This window comes from Lagopus muta, chromosome 1 (genome assembly GCF_023343835.1).
Source record: "Lagopus muta isolate bLagMut1 chromosome 1, bLagMut1 primary, whole genome shotgun sequence".
Lineage (NCBI taxonomy): Eukaryota > Metazoa > Chordata > Aves > Galliformes > Phasianidae > Lagopus > Lagopus muta.
The window spans coordinates 108,776,802-108,795,325 of NC_064433.1; the positions used below are offsets into that span (position 1 = coordinate 108,776,802).

General features: G+C 41.8%; 1 protein-coding gene across 3 annotated transcripts in view; it reads left to right on the forward strand.

Moving 5' to 3' along the window:
• Positions 1 to 229: 229 nt before the first annotated feature.
• The window catches only part of PKNOX1 (PBX/knotted 1 homeobox 1), a 38,923-nt gene continuing 20,628 nt past the window's right edge, over positions 230 to 18,524 (forward strand). The window contains exons 1-3 of one of the 3 annotated variants that reach the window (XM_048933106.1): positions 230 to 335; positions 10,489 to 10,572; positions 16,558 to 16,659. In XM_048933106.1, the coding sequence (XP_048789063.1) occupies positions 16,609 to 16,659 (51 nt within the window). In that variant the 5' untranslated portion in view covers positions 230 to 335; positions 10,489 to 10,572; positions 16,558 to 16,608. Of the gene's footprint in view, positions 336 to 773; positions 10,573 to 16,557; positions 16,660 to 18,524 lie in introns of those variants that run through there. The other 2 variants (XM_048933114.1, XM_048933100.1) reach the window with 2 other exon arrangements.

Consider the following 18,524-nt stretch of genomic DNA (forward strand, 5'->3'; position numbering starts at 1 on the left):
GGCCGTTTGGTATCTCCCTCCCAGTCGGCCTCGCCTTTTCCCCTCCTTCTCATTGCATATTCATGAGCAAGGCCTAGGGCGCGCCGGCGTAGGGCGGTGGCACGCGGCCGCCCCGCCCCCCTCCCCATCGTCCGCCGCGGTGGGCGTGCTCCGCTCCGCCCCCGGCCCCGCCCCCTTTGGTGCATATTGATGAGGCGTGATGCGCGGCGTGCTGTCGTGTCGGGCGGCGCGGGCGCCGATTGGCCGGGCGTGGGTGTGCGCGGTGACGCGCGTCGCGGCGGTGCGGGTCCCGATTGCTGCAGCCGCTTGTCAGTGTGACGAAGATTGGCACCCAGGTAAGCGCTGTCACTCAAACCCGCTCCCAGCCAGCCAGCCCGCCAGCCATCCATCACGGCGCATCCGCCGCCGCCGCCCGCCGGGCCTAGCCACTCCGCCGCCGCGCCGCGGGGCGGGGGAGATTGGGGGGACAGCGGGCCCGGCAGACGGCACGGCGGGGAGGGGGCGCCCGCATCGTCGCTCGCCCCGAGGGTGGTCAGGGGCGGCGGCGGCGGGCAGGCGCGGGCGGGAGGGAAGGAGGGAGGGAGGGGGGAGCGAGGAAGTTTCTGGAAACGCCGCCGCTGCCGCTACGGCCGTTGTGTGGCTGCGGCGGGGGGCGCGCCGACGGGGGCGCGCGAGGGCCGGGCGCGCGCAGGGAGGGGAGAGGCGGGGGCGGGCGGGGGGGCGCGCGGCGGGGGGCGGAGGAGGAGGGGGAGGAGGGAAGGGGGAGGCGGCGGCGGCGGCGGGGTCCTTAAAGGGGCAGCACCGCGCGGGCGCCTAGGGAGAGGCGGCGGTGGCAGTAGCTGCAGCGCGCAGCTCCGGCCGCGGGGCGCCCTCCGCTCTCCGTGAGCGATGGCGGGAGCGGTGCGGAGCCCTCGTGGTGTCCGTCCGTCCGTCCGTCGGGCCCTTGACAGTCAGGCCCCGTGGTATCTCCGTGGTGCCCGTGTGGAGCTCCTTGCCTCCTCTAGTATTTCTCTGGCGTCTGACGCGGGCATCGGGGGTGCGGGATGGCAGTCAGGTGCCGGGCCTGCCCCGGTGTGCCGGGCTTTGTGCTTCCACGCAGATGCAGTGTGCGCCCATACAGTAATGCGGCTCCTGCAGCCGGGTGCTGTGCACGTGTTCTGCGGGTTATGCAGCCCAGGAAACCGATGGAGGCTGTGTCAGTAACGGTATGGCCAGGCCTTGCCAGCGCTGGAGTATCAAGCAGCGAGAAATGCAGCGAGTGCTGTTTTCTAAATGACTGTAAAACCAAATGGCACAATTATCCTTTTCTGGGTCTGTGTGTAACCATATATAGTCATTAAGTTTATTCCGTCTGAAGACTCGGTTTTCACTCTTCTTGGTATGTCGTTGTTTTTATTCTGGGAGTTATTCTGGATTTCTTCAAATGTGCCCTATTGGTTTGTTCTATATAGCGTGTGGTGTGTTTTCTCAGCAGACTGCTTACTGCTCTGCATCTTTCTGTGGTATTTTATGATGAAAATAACCCCGTGAAAGCTTCAGTGTAGGTTTCACACTGCTTTCCTCACATAAGCTTCAGTTCAGTAAATGGTGGATGGAATGGCTCTGTCATAGCCTACAGCTCCTCACAGGGAGTGGAGGAGCAGCACTGAGCTCTGCTCTGTGTGACAGCGACAGGGCCCGAGGGAACGGCATGGAGCTGCATCAGGGGAGGGCAGCTGGGGGTCAGGGAAAGGGGCTGCACCACAGGGCGGTGGGCACAGCTCCCGGTGCTGGAGTCCACAGGGCATACACACTCTCATTCCTGGTCTGATTTTTGTTGGTGTTGTGTGGAACCTGAAGTTGGACTCTATGGTCCTTGTGGGTTCCTTCCAGCTTGAGATATTCTGTAATGTTCTTTGTTGGGTATAGTAGGGGACGGTGCACTGCACTGAGGCTTGGAAGTCTCTTTCTCTTCATTCTCACTGAAGTGATTTTGGGACATTTGTTTTCAGTCAATGGCAGTGTATCCTTGCCTGCATACGTTTTCATAAATGTTCCTCCTTCAGGGTGGGTCTCATAGAGTGCTGTGCTGGACAATCATTTGTCTTGTTACCGTTTCCTTTGTGCTAAGGGCAAAACAGAACTCCTTACATTTTGTGTAACTGTTACAGTTGCTTTATTCTTGTGCATTTATGTGTGTATGTATACACACACATATATACAAACTTCACTTTGTCATTACTAACTACAGTTGCTGCTGCAGCAAATGTGGAAGTGTTTGAGACACAGCTCAGTTCTTGGAGGAGCGTGACTCTCTTGCTATTATTGAGACACACGCTGAAAGCCAGGAGTGAACGATCCACAGAGCCTATGGTAGTGAGATGTCCCAAATAGAGAGAGGTGCGGCCCAAGCTGTATTTCAGAATATTGTGTAATGCTGTGAGAGCTAAATGCCACCTCTGCAATACCAGCGCACGTGGAAGTTTGCAATAAAGCAGATGAGTATTTTGATGTAAGACTGGGTCATTTTTGGTGTGTGAAATTTAAAATTCCACGGATGTGGTTTCTCTCTCTCGCAGCAGCTGGTTGCTTCAGCCGTGCTTGTTACAAGGCTGTAGGCTAACAAATGCGAAGTCTCATGGGAGGTTGTTTTACCACAGCTCAGCACTGTACAAAATGTAAAACAACGTATTGCTCTTCTAAGCAGGGGAGTCCAGGAGCAAGAAGAAAGCTGCAAATGGAGTGCCTTCCTTGGCTTGCTTGCTGCCAGATGTTACCCAAGTATTTTATCCTGTCCATTATAGCTCTCCATCAGATAATCAGATGCTAAAGGATGCGTGTTTGTTGGCTGATTCTTCACTAAGGCTGTTTCGTATCATAGCTTTGTAACACCGCAGTCACAAATAGAGCTGGAAATAGGGTAGAAAACAGAGACAGCAGGAGTCTGGAAATATCAGTCTTTTTGGTACTGGTGCATTACTGTTTATCGAGATAATAAAGGGGGATAACTTGGTTTCCTTCCTTGTCTTCGCATAATTTCTTATCATCTGTGATGTGAATGTGCTTGGTTGTTCTTGATGCATGAACTACTCCAGGCTATAATCTCCTTTTTCTCCATATATATATGGAGAAAAAATATATATAATGTGTAAAAAAGACTATTTAGTATTAAAGAGGGAGGCCATTTCAGTGCTTACACTAAAAGGGGATATTTTGAAAACGAGAGGCAAATAACCAAGATAATCATACCCTTAGCTGGGTGATTCACTGGGAATATGATGACTTTCTGCTGATGTACTGAAAGAGGAATACATTTTTTCTGTACCACTCAACTTTAATTTATATTGTACTTGGGAGCCCTTTGAATTCCATGCATTTTATTTTGGGTACGGAGGGAATACGGAAATCTGGCTATACTTCATATCCTGCTTAGTTTTTTTGAAGCAGCACAGCAAACAGAACAACGGAAAAGGGTATTACAATACTTAGCACTGAAAAAAGTAAATTCCAAGTCTTTCATATTCAAAAGAAGCAGGTTTATAAGACGTAAATTGGAGCTTCATACATATTTAACATGCCTAGAGAATGCCGAAATGTATGTGCTGTGTTGTATGGTTACATAGAATCACTAAGGTAGGGAAAGACCTCAGAGATAACCCAGTCCAACCATCAGCCCTCACCATGCCCACCAACCATGGCCTTCAGTGCCACATCCATGTGGCTCTTGGACACCTCCAGGGACAGTGACTCCACCAGATCCCTGAGCAGTCTGTGCCTCTGCCTCACTGCTCTGAGAAGAATTTTTTCCAAATATCCAAGCTCTCCTGTGCAACTTGAGGCCATTCCCTCTCATCCTGTTATTGTTACCTGGGAGAAAAAGCTGACCCCCACTTTGCCCCTCCTTTTGGGAGGTTATAGAGAGCAATAAGATCTCTTCTGAGCCTCCTGCTCTCTGGACTGAAGAACTTTATAACTAAGGAACTACCCAATCTGTCTATGATCACATAGTTCACGTATTCTGGCCCACTGGGTGTTTGTGGGTCATGGCACAAGCAATGGCAGCAATAGATCTATCCTGTGTTGCTTTTTGTTTTTTCTTAATTTTCATCTAAGTTGTTGTTTTCAGTAGCTTATTTCTTAGTCATACTGAAATTTGCCATTATGAGTATGTTTGAGTTATTCCGGAAAGTTTAGGCTAAAATGAATTGGCATTTTGAAAAAGACATTGGGAGAAAGTAAATGTGTTAATGAAAACAGGAGGATAAGTGCTTTTTTGGCTTATTTAAAAGCAACTCAGCACTTGGGTTCTAAAACTTAGAATAGCAGAGGAAGGGGAAAGGGAGTGTACACACTGACATAGCACATATGGCTGCACCTAGAGAAACTTATATCAGATTACAAGCTCTTGAAAAACTGGATCAAGTGTATAACTTGGCAAATGTTTATTAAATTGCTCTAATATTCCATATATCTTGAGTATCGCCCTGTCTGTTGGTGGCTGCATGTCACCTGACTGTGCAATCATCATCTGGACCAAGCAGTTAAGCATGATGACTCCTGCAGCATTAGGCAGTGGGTAAGTTTAATCCTGTGTAGCCTTTCTTGTTTGTGCTTCTTCCCCAGCCCCAGAGCATGTAGATGCAGTGGTACTGATGGAGAGGTGAAGACTGGTCTTTGGGGAGGGTGGGGAGCAGAGGCTGAAGCCTGGAAGGAATGCAGTAAGCCCAGGAGCCTGAAGAGATTCCAGATAGTCATAACTGGAGGGGATGAGAAGTCAGCGGGCAAGGAAGAAAAGTGAACAAGGAATAAGGGTGGTAGATGACTGGGGAGCCCAGGGGGCATGGATGGCAGAGCCAGGCTGCTCGTGTTCAACCAGATGTTGGAGTTAAAAAAAAAAAAAAGTGGTGGAAAACTTGCTGGTCAATTGCAGCTGGGTTTGGCAGATACAGGACTGGGATTTCATGTAGCTTTAGTTTATTCAACTGGCCCAAGTCAATGTTTCCTTGAAGGGCTCCAAAATCTATTGAAAACCGTTACTTACTGAGAGAGTAGTGAGGTGTTGGCACAGGCTGCCCAGAGATGCTGTGGGTGTCCCATCCCTGGAAGTGTTTAAGGCCAGTTTGAATGGGGCCCTGGGCAATCTGATCTAGTACTTGTCCTAGCGACCTGCAGCCCTGCCTGTGGCAGGGGGGTTGGAAATTGATGGTCCTTGAGGTCCCTTCCACCCCAAGCCATTCTATGATTTCTGAAACCATTGAGGACATAAAAATAAAACCATTGATATTGGAACATTTTAATCTTAAGCGTTTAAATGTTCAAAAATGTATAGAGGGGTTTTTGCTTACATATTCAACATCTTAAATCTGTTTTAATGGCAGTTATTAGTTTAATAAAACTTATCATCTTCCTTCAATTGTATGTCAGTATCGTTAAGATTTGTCTGTCATGGAATCATTGGAAACTTCTAACAGTTTTGTGATATGAATGTTAGAAAACTTCCATGCCTATGAAATGACATCCTACATAAATGTCTTGCTCACACTGTAAAGAATATTTAATAGAAATAAAGACATAGTAAGATTGGTGCTTATTTTGTGTCTTCTTTATGAAAATAAGAAATCATGATTAAAATAGAGCTTGTCAATGCTCTGGTTTAATTTAAAGGAGATGTTGCAGTGAGCTTCTCCAGAAGTAAGAGAGCCACGACAAGCTTGTGGGGATATTCCAGAGGCTGCAGTGGCGGAGATACAGGGCTGGGTGCAGCACATGGGCAGAGATGTTGTTCATTCACAGGGAGTGCTGAGGAAATGGGGAGGGTGGGCTTCTGCTTTATTAATAAAATTGTGTTTGAAAGAGTAATTAAGTATCATTAGGCAGGAAAGTTGTATCAGAATCAGTTCCAGCTGTATAACTGCTGATACACACCCTCTGGTCTTCAAGGGTTCTTCAGTTGTGTTTCTAATGTGCTCCTCTTGGCACTACAGCAAGTCAGATACCATGCTATCATTTGGATAGTAGGAGTCTTAGATGTTATGATGACAGTTTATTTGGTATATCTTGAAGGGAAAAATAATTCTCTGTCCTGTGATAAAAATAGACATATGTGAGGAATTCACGTGCTAGGATACATAAGCAAAGACCATGGAAGTCCTTCAGTTTGCACTGTTAAGAAGAAGAAATAGCAAAAGAGTCATCCTTTACTGTGTGGACGATTGGGAATGAATGAGAGTGATGGGGAGTATTTTTGCTTCCCTATGCTCTAATCCCTCAGGAGTCTCAGAGCAATTAGGGAAGGAAGCTTTCCTTTTCCTCACATTTTGTTTTCCTTTTATCAGAATTTCTAGTCCCCATAATTCTTTTCTACTGTATGGAGCTGATAAAGCAGCATCAAATTGCAGTGTGAAATGGATAAGAGAAACTGAGATGCTGCAGAAGTTTCTTGATTTGGAGAACCTTTTAACAGTTGGAAGTATGAGGTTTTATGCCTGTGAGGATTACCTTCTGCAATGCCAAGAGCTACCTGCAGCCAGGGTACCTAGCATGCTGAGTTGGCATCATTTTATGACTAGATTGGAATAGAATTCTTTCTTGTTGTTAAGAAGCATGACGGTAAATAGGCAATTACACAAGCCATGAACGTGAGCCATGATGATGTGTGCATCCCCAGAAATGTGCTGGTGCAAACCCAAAGGGTGTAGGCAGATTTAAGGAGCTGGAGTTCTTGACAAGACCCATCTGCTTTCACTGTTGTGCCTTGAGAAATGTGTATTGCCTTATACGTCCTTAGTATCTATTTTGTAAGTTACTGCATATGCAATTGCAGCATGTAAAGTGGCACCATTTTTTATATATGTAATGGTTTTTTCGTATTTAGTACCAGCAAATAAGAGAATTTCCAGAATCCCTTTAAAACACAGAAAGCAGTGTGCTCAGTGAGTGTGAACTGCTAAAGGGGCACACATCTTCTCATGAGATGGTCTGTTGTTCACGATACAGTGTGACACTGTGGCCATGCTTGGAAGATAAAACCTGTGATACAAATATGTTGTATGCCTTCTTATCAAATGGAATGATATGAAAACAGGATGCTGTGGAGAAGTAATGGAACAACAAAGCAGTACATACAGCATTGAAGATATCTTGCTGAATAAAGCCCATATCTTATAGAACTGTAGAATCATTAAGGTTGGAGGAGACCGCTGAGATCATCTAGTCCAAATGTCGACCCATCACCACCAGTGTATACATCCAAGATTCAGTGTGCAAATAAAGGTTAATGGTAGATTGAAGCCTCAATTTCTGAAAAAAAATCACCTTAGCAGTGGATTTTGATTTTATTTTAATTTTCAGTTTCTTAAAGTGTACGGTGCACTCTTAAAATTTCATCTCATCTTCATCCAGATTAATATATAAATAACTTTATTGTATCACCAAACAATAAAGGGAAAAAAGTGACACAAAGTAAATCTCATTTTACTGCAGCAGAAAATTGGTTTTGTGGCTTTTTTTAGGGCTCTTCTCCCAAAGAAATTGACAGCATAGCTGTTGTGTAATAATCGTTGAGCTGTATTTGTGTAGTGTAACTCCCCAAGGCAGGTATTATACTCCTGAACAGGAACATAATCTTTCTAAAAGTACAATATTTCTAAATAATGGCTGTACTTTGTACGTACAGAAGATAGAGGAAATGAAAGTCACCTCGCTGCTGAGTAAGGACTGCATTCTCATGGAGTGCGTTTTTAATAAACTTGTGTGCATCAACTTCACATTGATTTGTTTGTCTTAATTTTACTTAACGTCTCTTTGTAGGCAGGTCGATGGAGATAAGTAACGACTGCAGCAAAGGTAGAATGAAGCCCTGCTGGCAAGTTGTCATATGTACTCTGTGTTTTACTTTGTTATTTTTATTTGAATCTGTAATCACATACATGTATATATACATACCCTTTATGTATGCTGATGTTTGTAGATCTGAATGTATGCACAGGTCTTTGTTTCTTACTGGCTGGCATGCAAAGTGAGAGCTGCTGAACGCAGGGCTCATTTATGCTTGAATGAACAAGGTTGTATTTTACTTCATAATAAAAACCTAAGCCTTTAAGTGACAAAACAAGTGGCCATTTGTTCTGGTTTCGTAGTTAACTGTCTTCTTTATATTGATAACATGATTTTAAAGCTGGTCTGCAAGAAGTATAAAAATGAAAACACAAACGGATAACAGTAAAGTGCAGGCTCCACAATGCCTTGTTGTTGTCTCCATCCTTTAACAGGTGAGCTGCGCCCTGTTCTTGCCTCCTCTGAGGTATGTGGGAGGACAAAACATGCAAGTTCAGATCTGTATCATTTTCTTCTCTCATATGTTTCGGAGTAGGCTTTGTAGTTGTAATTGCTCTCAGTTGTCTTTTGGAAGAAAGCAACATGACTGCAATGTCCTCTCACTCCTCTGCCCAACCTTTTCTTGGTATCTTTTCAATCCAGTTTTGGGCCCCTCACTGCAAGAAAGATATTGAGGCCTTGGAACGTGTTCAAAGGAGGGCAACAAAGCTGGTGAGGGGTCTGGAGCACAGGCCATATGAGGAGAGGCTGAAGGAGCTGGGAATGTTCAGCCTGGAGAAGAGGAGGCTCAGGGGAGACCTCATTGCTCTCTATAACTTCCTGAAGGGAGGTTGTAGTGAGCTGGGGGTCGGCCTCTTCTCTCGTGTCATTAGTGATAGGACCAGGGGGAATGGTTTCAAGCTACGCCAGGGGAGATTCAGGCTGGACATGAGGAAGTATTGCTTTTCAGAAAGGGTGGTCAGGCACTGGAATGGACTGCCCAGGGAGGTGGTGGAGTCACCGAGCCTGGGGGTGTTCAAGGAAAGGCTGGATGTTGTGTTGAGGGACATGGTTTAGTAGGAGCTATTGGGAATAGGTGAACGGTTGGACTGGGTGATCTTTTAGGTCTTTTCCAACCTTGGTGATTCTATGATTCTATGATTCTATGATCTTTCACCTGGGCTGCATTTCTTCAGTACTTCCTCCATTCTGCCCTTGATGCCTCATACACGAGGTCTTGCAGCTTGCCTGTTTCTGGAGTTTCGGGAAAGGCTTTGGAAGCAAGGACTGCTTTCTTCTTTTTACATCATATTTTTTGAGTGATTAGATCTGTCAACCAAGATACTACGGGTTCTTTGCTGCAGCTGTTTCTGGATGAAAGAAACAGGCTCTTCAGATTTGTGATGGTAAAGTAGACTCTTTAGACACAAAAAAATGGATAATCCCCATTTAGTTGGCAGTGACCTATGTTCAGGAGATTCTGCAGAGTGGGAAATGACTTTTGCAAGTAGCTCAGTAAGCTGAGAAAAGTGAAAAGGAGTACCAGAATTACAGAAGGTGAATAGTGTGTGAAAAATGAGATAAATTTCTTCTTGGGGTACACAGGTCTTGGACAGCTGAGGACAGAGAGCCCTTCAAGGCTACATGAACAGGCATGTCGTTGTAGGCTGGGACTCCTAACTCAGTATTTCATCTCTTACCAGTGACTAAATCATATAATGCCTCACTGCTTCCTAGAGTATCTTCTCCGCTCTTTCAGAGCTGGTTTTCATGAACTGTGGATGGTGTCTGTATTGACTGGCCCTTAGCATTTTGTGCGTCTGTGAACTGACCTGGAAAACTGTACATATACACTATACACAGATAAATGTTGGTTCAGAAATGTAGATACCAACTTCATCTCACTTTCAGAAATGTTGGAGTTACTTTCGTTTCAGCTCTTACGCACTCAGCAGAACTGGGAACACGAGTACTTTTTTCTGTGTGGGAAACAAAGATAATCTGGTGTAAGAGCCAAACTGTGCTGTAGCCATCATTTCAGATGGCCTTTGCACAAGGTTAGCATCAGTAACCTCTGGTGAGAGTTTTGTAGGCATTCTGTAATACTTTTCAGTTAAATATTTTTATAATCTTTGCTACTTTGCTTTCTTCTTCAAGTCTTCTAAAGTAGCTTTAATGTATCAAAGAAGTGCTGTGAAATTAAATAAAATTAACTGTAAATGGTAATTTTTGTGAAGTTTCTTTAAAATTGCTGAATAAATCTGTAGCAGAACCTGCCTTCTCTAAACATTCAGTACCAATGATGGCACACACTCCTTGGTATGCTGCTAGTGTTTATCATGTAGAAGATTACTTGATTATAGCCACCGCTGGAATACATTCCACAATCAAGTAAAAGTGTGATTATGAAAGAGATTTAAATTGGGAAATGAAAAGTCTTTGCCCTTTCTTGGCTTCATGCTGAATTTTGATGCAGAAGGACTTCCCTGAAAACTCGGAGCTGAGTTGTTCCTATGAGTTTTATTTGGGGATGTGTCTTGTCTCATCTAAGCAGACAGAGAGTAAAGTATAAAGACTCAACAGCAAGCAAGTCTACTGTCTGAGTGTAGCCTTCTGTATTTTCTTTAATCATCTTCAGTCTCAGAAAGTGTGCTGTATGTTGTTGTCTCTGAATCTTTTTCTGTTGGTTCCCAGGTTTCTGTTGTGCACCTGGTACATCAGTGGGACTCACTCTGCTGGAATGAGATAATGGTGTCCTCAACCCACTGAAGGAGAAGGGTGAGCAGCTTTCTCCTGGCTTATATTTGACTTAGCCATGCATCATGGGAGCTATATAATTACATATTTTGATGACAAGTGAAGCAGGTTCTAGGCGCTTTTCATATGTCAAGCAAACTCCGTGTTTTAATTTTGTTTCTGTTGAATTTTGTTGAATGTTAGCTGCAAGAATGTCTGTTGTATTGTACATGCTGCCTGAAGTTAAGAATAAACCAATAAATAGCCATACAGAATCTGCCAGTCCCCTTTTCTCTCTGAAGTACTTCAAAAGAACGTGTGTAGTGGAAAATTAAAAGGAACAATTACATGTTAACAGGTTGGTTGGGTAGTTTCTTCACAACCCTAAGACAGTTAGTGGTTGGCTTATACCCTGAAGCATAACTATTTATATCTCTTACAAACATCTGTTGTAGCTTGTATATGTTGAAAACGATATTACTGAGCTCCAACAGCTTACTTGCACCTTATGTTAACATTTTCTGGGTGGTCCCTGCGCTCTTAGTTATGAAGGAATAAGTAGAGCAAGTGAGGAGAGATGGGCACTTTTGTCTGAAGTGTTTCAGTTCACCTTTGAGCTTTTTTCTTAGATATACTCCCCAATTTGCACAAGGTCTGCATACTTCTAATTATTATCACCCCTCTTAATTTAGCTTCCTTTCTAGCTTATGTTTTACCTCCATACTCATTTCTGTTAAAGGCTTGAATTTTTTTTCACTTTTGTAGAACACAGTTGTTTTGCAAATTCCCTTTCACCACAGATGTCAGTAGCATTTCTGATTGCAGTTCATGTGTCAGCCTCCAGTTTACATGACCTTAAGTGTTTCCTTGGGTTTTCCTCACACTTTGTTCTCAAAATAAATAAAACAAGAGTTAATAGTGTTCACCATGAAGCAGTCTGGCAGACCCCTCTCGGCCGCCAGTTATTTTTGTTATTTGTAACTCTTTGAATATAACACAACTGCACTGTTTTCCTTCTACTCTCAATTTCCTTAACAAAGAATAACTGGACTTTTTAAAGCTAATTTGTCCAGAAGTCACGTGTGCTTAGGCCCCGTTCAGATACCTTAGGCCATGTAGCATCAGGTATAGTTGTGCTGGTTAAAGATGGTCCTGCTGTGAGTTGATAATCACCACACTTGAACCAGAAATTACCACACGTGAGCCAGAAATTACCACACTAATAGGTCAGCGAGAGCAGGGGTTGTGTGAGTGCACAGTAACGTGTCTCAGACAAAATCGGCTGGTTTGCATTATAGCCACCTTTAAAAGAGAGTTGAATTAGCCTGACTAACTTTATGTAGAAGGGATCAGAAGTCATTCACATGTTGGTGAGCTCAGGGTAGGGCTGTGGAAATAATTAGCTCTGGCAGGGTGGCAGTGATAAACATCTGGGAGTGATACCAGCTTCATCTAGCATCACTGTTTGCAGAATGAACATCTGCTTAGGCTGTGTATCTGCTAACTGGGACTGGATGCTGTATCCTAAATTAGCTTATAAAAGCCAAATGTGTAAATACCTTTAAAGTTATTTTTCTTGAAGTCTAATGTAGTTTGTTTCTAACCACTACTGGATAATGAGATGTTTCTCTTTAGTGAACTCAAGTAATTCCTCAGTTAATTGCCTCAATTTAAGTGTGTCATTAGCTCAATTTGTTCTTCTTGATTTGCAGTAGTTTTCTTCACTAAATCTCATCAGTTTCTATCTTGCCTAATAGCTTAATCTTCCACTACTGTAATTATAAGTCAGAGGGGAAGCTCTTATGGGAAATAACAAATCTACCCATGCAGAATCCTTTCTAGCTATTCCATGGGGAGAGAATGGGGCTAAAGCCTTTTTTGGTGAGATTATCTATGGGTCTGGCTCAAAGCTGCGTGTCCCTTTTTTTTCCCCTTCTTTTGGCCTAAGGGATTTCTTAGTGTGGAATGTCTTTTCCTTATGGAAATGTGGAAGGGTCAGTCTAGAAATTCTTATCATATCCTATTGTCTTCACCAGTTTGAATGTGTTATCTTGGTTACTTCCGTTTTCATGTTGTTATTTGTGTCACTGATATTATCTCACATCTTTGCTAACTCCACCGCATTTCAAAGGTACTTTTCTTAAAGTGTTTTACCTTATTTCATCATTGCTAAGAGATTATCTGTCTCCCATAGCCAAACAATTTAGTTAGTGACATTTTGCAAGATTCTTCAACTTGTAAAATAATCTTGAAATAGTGGTTACTATTTGTAGATTGATGAGTGTGATCTGTTTGAACGTTTTGATGTCGAGGGTAGCCTTGTTTCTGCTTCTAGTATCACAGTCAGTAATGAAGTGTGCTCCTTTAGGGAAAGAAGACTAGGACTTTGTGCCTTTTGACTCTGTCAATACAGTCAGTCATCAATACTGTGGCTGTAAGCTATTCTGAAAAACTAAATGTTTAAACACAAGGTAAATGCTCACAGCACTTATATTTTAGAATATGTTCCCTTAAAGTTCTTTTGGAAAGGCATCAACATTTAGGTATCTGATTCAACTTTAATGTTGAATGATTCATAGCCATAAAAAAGCAATTCCAAAGTATTTCTATCAGTGAGTGTGTTCATGTCTTTCCCATTTTTTTTTCCTTTTGATGAGGAATTCATATTGTTTTCCGAGTTTCAAAGTAATAGATATTGTTGTCCTATGAAGACTGAAAGCTCAGGTGAGATGTAAGTTATAAAACTAAGTAAATGTAGCATGAAATTTGAAGTGTTTCTTGTTTTCTTTGGCTCTACAGTGTAATAGTAAAGGGCTAAGTAACATTCATGTCATTTGATGTTTAGGGTAGAAATATAAAAAGAACTCAAGGGTTTTTGTTTGCTTCTTTGGTCGGTTGCGGTTTTTTTTGTTTGGTTGGTTTGGTTTTTTTGTGGTGGTAATTTGTTATGCTTTTGGGTTTTTTAATCTGAATCTCAAAATAATAAGTGATGGCTCGTTTAAGAATGTCTCTGTTCTTTGCAATCCTTTATTTCCTCTTTTATTGGATTGGTTTTTTTCAGTGCTGTATTTACATAAAGTACCAACATTTTTTCTGCCTTCTGCTTTGAAAGGAATAGTATACGAGGAGGAAATGTTGATTTACTTTTCCTTTTTTGTCTGGAGCCTTCTTTGTGATTGGCCTTCTCATTGTTTAATTGTTAGTATTAATGCCAGCTATGTGAAAGCTGGAAGTATGGTACAGCTTGTGTAGTTGCATATGAGTAATTATCACCTGACTATGCAATAGCAGAAGTTCAAATTTTAGCACTGCACATACAGTCTTATTTATGAATATGAAATACTATTAATAAGAATTCATGTGATGTAAATAATTGTACAATATGTTGTATTGCTAAGCTAAAGCACAGAGTAGTATTTGAGAAAGTAGATCAGTGCATTATTAAAATGGTAAGGTATTTTGTAATGTGGGTTTAGCTAATAAAAAGTAGATTTGAAGTTCTTAAGTTATTCCTTGTATAATGTTTCATGTTTTGGAAAGCAAATACGGAAGGGAGGAAGCTGTAAGCCAAATAGTTGGAAAAGAGCATTGCATATTAAAGATAGAAGAGCAACTGTTGCTAGAAAATGCAAGAAAGATCATCCAGTTGCTTGGGTGAGTTAAAAGGAGCTTTGTAACTCAAAAATGTAAGATTATGATGTCTCTTCCTTGATGTGATGTGTGTTGAGCCCTCTGCCACCCAAAAGCAAATGGTGGGGGGATGATACTGGTAGGCTGTTGTATTAGTCTAAAGAGAAAGTTTGTTTTCATAATACTTTGACTAAAATCCAAAGAAGTATTCTTCGTGTTAGTATCAAAGTGAAGTCAGGGGTTACAGGGGTTGGAGATTTTATTCTATTGATGGTCCTTCATTCTTTATTAGTGATACAGCTAAGTATTTGTCATAAGAAAACACAATAAAGCTGTACAAGAGAAAGTTAGTTCTCCAGCACTATTTGTGTAAACAAAACGTAAAAGAAGTAGAGGATTAATGTTTTGGCTGGAGGTGCTTTACTTCACACGTTAAACCCATATTTTTGGTGTATGCTAAAAATACACTCAAACACCAGCATGTTAGGATGTTGCTGTGAGAAGTTTCTGGCTCATAGTTGTACAACTTTGCTGTGTGAACCAAAACTCTTCAGAGAATCCCGCTCCTACCAGATGCTTGCTGCCACCAAACCAGCAAACACTTGCATTACAGCTACCAGAAAAATAAAATCAGTCTTTACTCTTTTTTTCTGTCATCTTTATTCTTAAGAATAACTGTAGCACAGTTGTAGCACATCTCTTCCCATTCCACAAGCTGCTGAAGATGGTGTGCACGTGCTGTCTGCAGATGGAAACGTATGCAGCTACACCGTGACACAGAGCCAGGAGTACCTCAGGTGGCACGGGCCGCCACAGGGCAGCTGTGGGACTTGAGCCATAGTGAGTGAATTTATATCCAAGTTTGGATAGGGAGTCGTGCCTACTGGATTGTGATAAGCTCCTCTGGTCTTCAGAGCTGGTTTTTAATGAGTAAATAATCAAATAAATTCCACTTTGAGTAGAACTTGGTTGAGTAGAACTTGGCGCAAAGTAAGGATGGAGGTTTGTCCTGAGGAGTTACGATCCATCTCTGTGCCTGAAACTGTGAAGTAAATGAGGAAGGGAATTCCCAAACTTGCCCTGTGTTTCTAAATTAAACCCTTGTGACTGTACTTGTGACTGTTGTGATCTACAGGGAAAAATATCTGAAACTGTAGAAACTACTCTTCAAAATGGTTGTATATTTTAGTACTGTGCCAAGGTGAAGGAAAGATTTGAAAACAGTTGAAAAATTTGTAGTCATTGGACCTATTACAAAGAAGAGAGTTTTCATTTCAGATCTTAAGATGGTGAAAATTCTTATATCTCATTCTTCGATACTGAGATTAGTAGAAGAGAGCACAAAAACTGGAAAGAGTACCTGTATGTAATCTTCTTCAAGACATGAGCTCTGTTTTTGTTTTTTTCCTCTCTAATATCAATATTGTTATACTGGCTAACCATTAGTACTCCTACAGGTAAAGGAAAATTGAGTTCCATGGTGACATTTAGTGTTAATGCCTTCTTGGATTTTGTGATTTTTATTGTAGTGCCTGCTAATTTGACAAGGAAGTGAAAAGTAAAACTAATAGTTTGACGGATAACTCTGTCTGGTGTTGATGATATACTAAATATTGTCTTTTTTTAAAGTTTGAACTCCTCTGCGCAGCAGACTCCAAGTAATGCTTGAAGAGAATGCCAGACATGAATTGATTTGTGTCATAAATCACATGGAAATGAATGTTTCCCAAAGTATTGAATGACAGAGAAAATGATACTTCTGAATTCTGAAGTCCCTTTTGAAAATATGTCATTTCATAGGCCCAATTGTTTAAAAATTGTTAGAATTTGCTCTAATCTTTGCTGGGCCTTGCTTAACTTCAGTAGGAGATTCCTTACTTCAGAAGTGCTTTCAGATATAGGTTTCTAATGGAAATTTTAGGCTCTAATTTTAGAATGTAAGATTCATGCTCGTAAGTAAATTGCTGTTGCTTAACACTTTCTACATTTGATCCATCAGTTGTAGTCTCTTTGTGGTTTTGGTTACAGGAATGTTCAATGTGTCGTTGGTCTTTTGAGAACAAAGAAGCAAATCTTTGTTCCTTTCCACATTTTATGCATAACCTTAGAATTAGTTAAGTACTGCAGAAATAAATGCTAGTTTCTACCTGAAGTTTATGGATGAAATCCTGTTACATCCATCTTATTGACAATGTGATGTTAAAATACAAAATGTTTCCATGTTTCATGCTGAAGCTTGTGGTTTCCCACATGGAATTTTGTTGAGAAAATGCACATAGCTTTTATTGTCGATAAGCCTGTTGATTGTTTCAGTATTACAGCTCCATCCATTTTCATCTTTTGCAATTGATTTCTAAACGAGCACTTCTGTAACACTATTTTTTTCTTCTTTTTTAGAGTATTTGTTCGTACTGATGATGATTTGATGCAATTAACATTTTCTTAACCATGATGGCAACACAGACATTAAGTATAGACAACTATCAAGATGGACAACCGGTAAGATTGTTTTTCTTTATGAACTGACACAGTTGGCAAGAGAAAGAAGTTGTGACTTCAATGCCTGTGTTGGCATTACTATTTTTGTTTGTAAAATGAAGTATTTGAAGTGAGGAGCTAATATTCTGTAACACTTTTAAACGTTTGATAAAGACTTAGTTAATCTTTGTGTGACTTTGCTTCATTTCTGGCAGAATGGTTAGATAAGAGATTTTATTCTGATTCTGCTCTACGTGATTTGTGTGCTTCATGTTCTTGCTTTTAGGAAAGGCAAATTGGGTATCCTTAACATTTTGCGTTCATGATTCTTTGGTGTTCTTTCATGTCTGCAATTACAGTAGCCAGCTGACATTCAGGCAGTTATAAACAACTTGGTTTCAAGGAATTAAATTTGGTTATCTAGAATTATACGCTAGTTTGAATTGAAGCAATTATGCTGGAGACTGGTAAGGAGGTTATTGATAAGAATGGATGGTTTGAAAGCTGATCAATGATACTCCAGTTTTTTATTTCTGTGAAGAGGCAGGTGAGGTAAATGAAGCATGGTGGGTTATGTTTAGTCATGATGTTTCTTTTTGTACAACAAGCGATGTATTGCAACAATTTGAATTTCTAAACTGAAATACTGTTAGCTGGGAACAAGTCATGCCATTGGCCTGTAACCTGATGACCCATCTTTATGTTACTGTGTGTCAGCCATAAGCAGTAAATACAAGTACTTCTGTCAGCAGATGGCAACAGTGATGAACAGAAGAAAAAAAATGGCAACTTTTTCCATTTTATAAAAGATAAAAATGTTTATCTGAATGCGGTCTTGTGTTATTGTTTTTGTTGTTGTTATGTGCTGCTTTTATTGCAGTTCTAATTTCTCTTTCCTCTCGCCTGCCTTACCCCTTTCACTCTATTCCCTCAGCAAATACAGGCCACCCTTGACACTTCGGTGAAAGTAATACATATTTTTGTAAAGAACAGATTGGTTGTTTTCTTTTGATTTAAGCTCTCAGTGACCATATAAGCAAGTAATTTTGATGCCTACTTATTTTGTAGCATTGAAATGACCCACAGAAAATAGTTCTCAGTTTGAAGTGAGCTATTTCCTCCTCCTAGCAAGACAGAGCCCTCGCTGAGCATAATCTCCAACTTCAAACTCTGCAAATATGTGGTGGTTCAACACTTATAATCACTTATATGAGTCACCCCCTTCCATTTTGCTCCTTCCCCTTGTCATTAGCCAAGAAATGAGTTCATTAATTGCATCATTTTTTTGCAAGCATTCTGGCTCTAAGATCACCTGTGCTTGCTGAGGAAGCTTTTTACAAGGCAGGATGCTGTCTTGGGTTCGATACTCTGTTGCTTTCTCAGTTTCCTATTTTTCTTGAAGGTGGGTGGCCCTAACAGGTAATAAAGCATAAACCCTTCTGTTCGTTCAGACCCTTGCTGGAGGTAGTGTAAATGCCTTTTGCTTCTGTCATGTGCAGATAAAGTTTCACTGGAACCCTCTCAGGGAAGAGGATTGCACTCTGTTTATACCTGGAGATGTCAGTTCTGAATATGTGGGGATACCCAGAGTAGCATCTGTCTTCTAATCCAGACAAAATTTCTTAGGGTTAAAGCAGAAAAGGCTGCAGTGACTCCTTGTCTTTTATGGAAGTTGCCGGTGCTGGGAGAGGAGAGAGCCAGAGTTTGGAATGTAGTGGAGGGGTGACTGTGACTCCCTTTAAAACAACTAATTTAGCCTGAAGGGTGCTTAGAAGGGGGTGTTGGGGAAGACCATTTCCAGCACCAGTAACACCGTAATCATGTAGGCAAGGCCTCCAAGGCATTGCCAGCCAGCCAGCGCAATGCAGGCCTGGGTAGAAGCAATG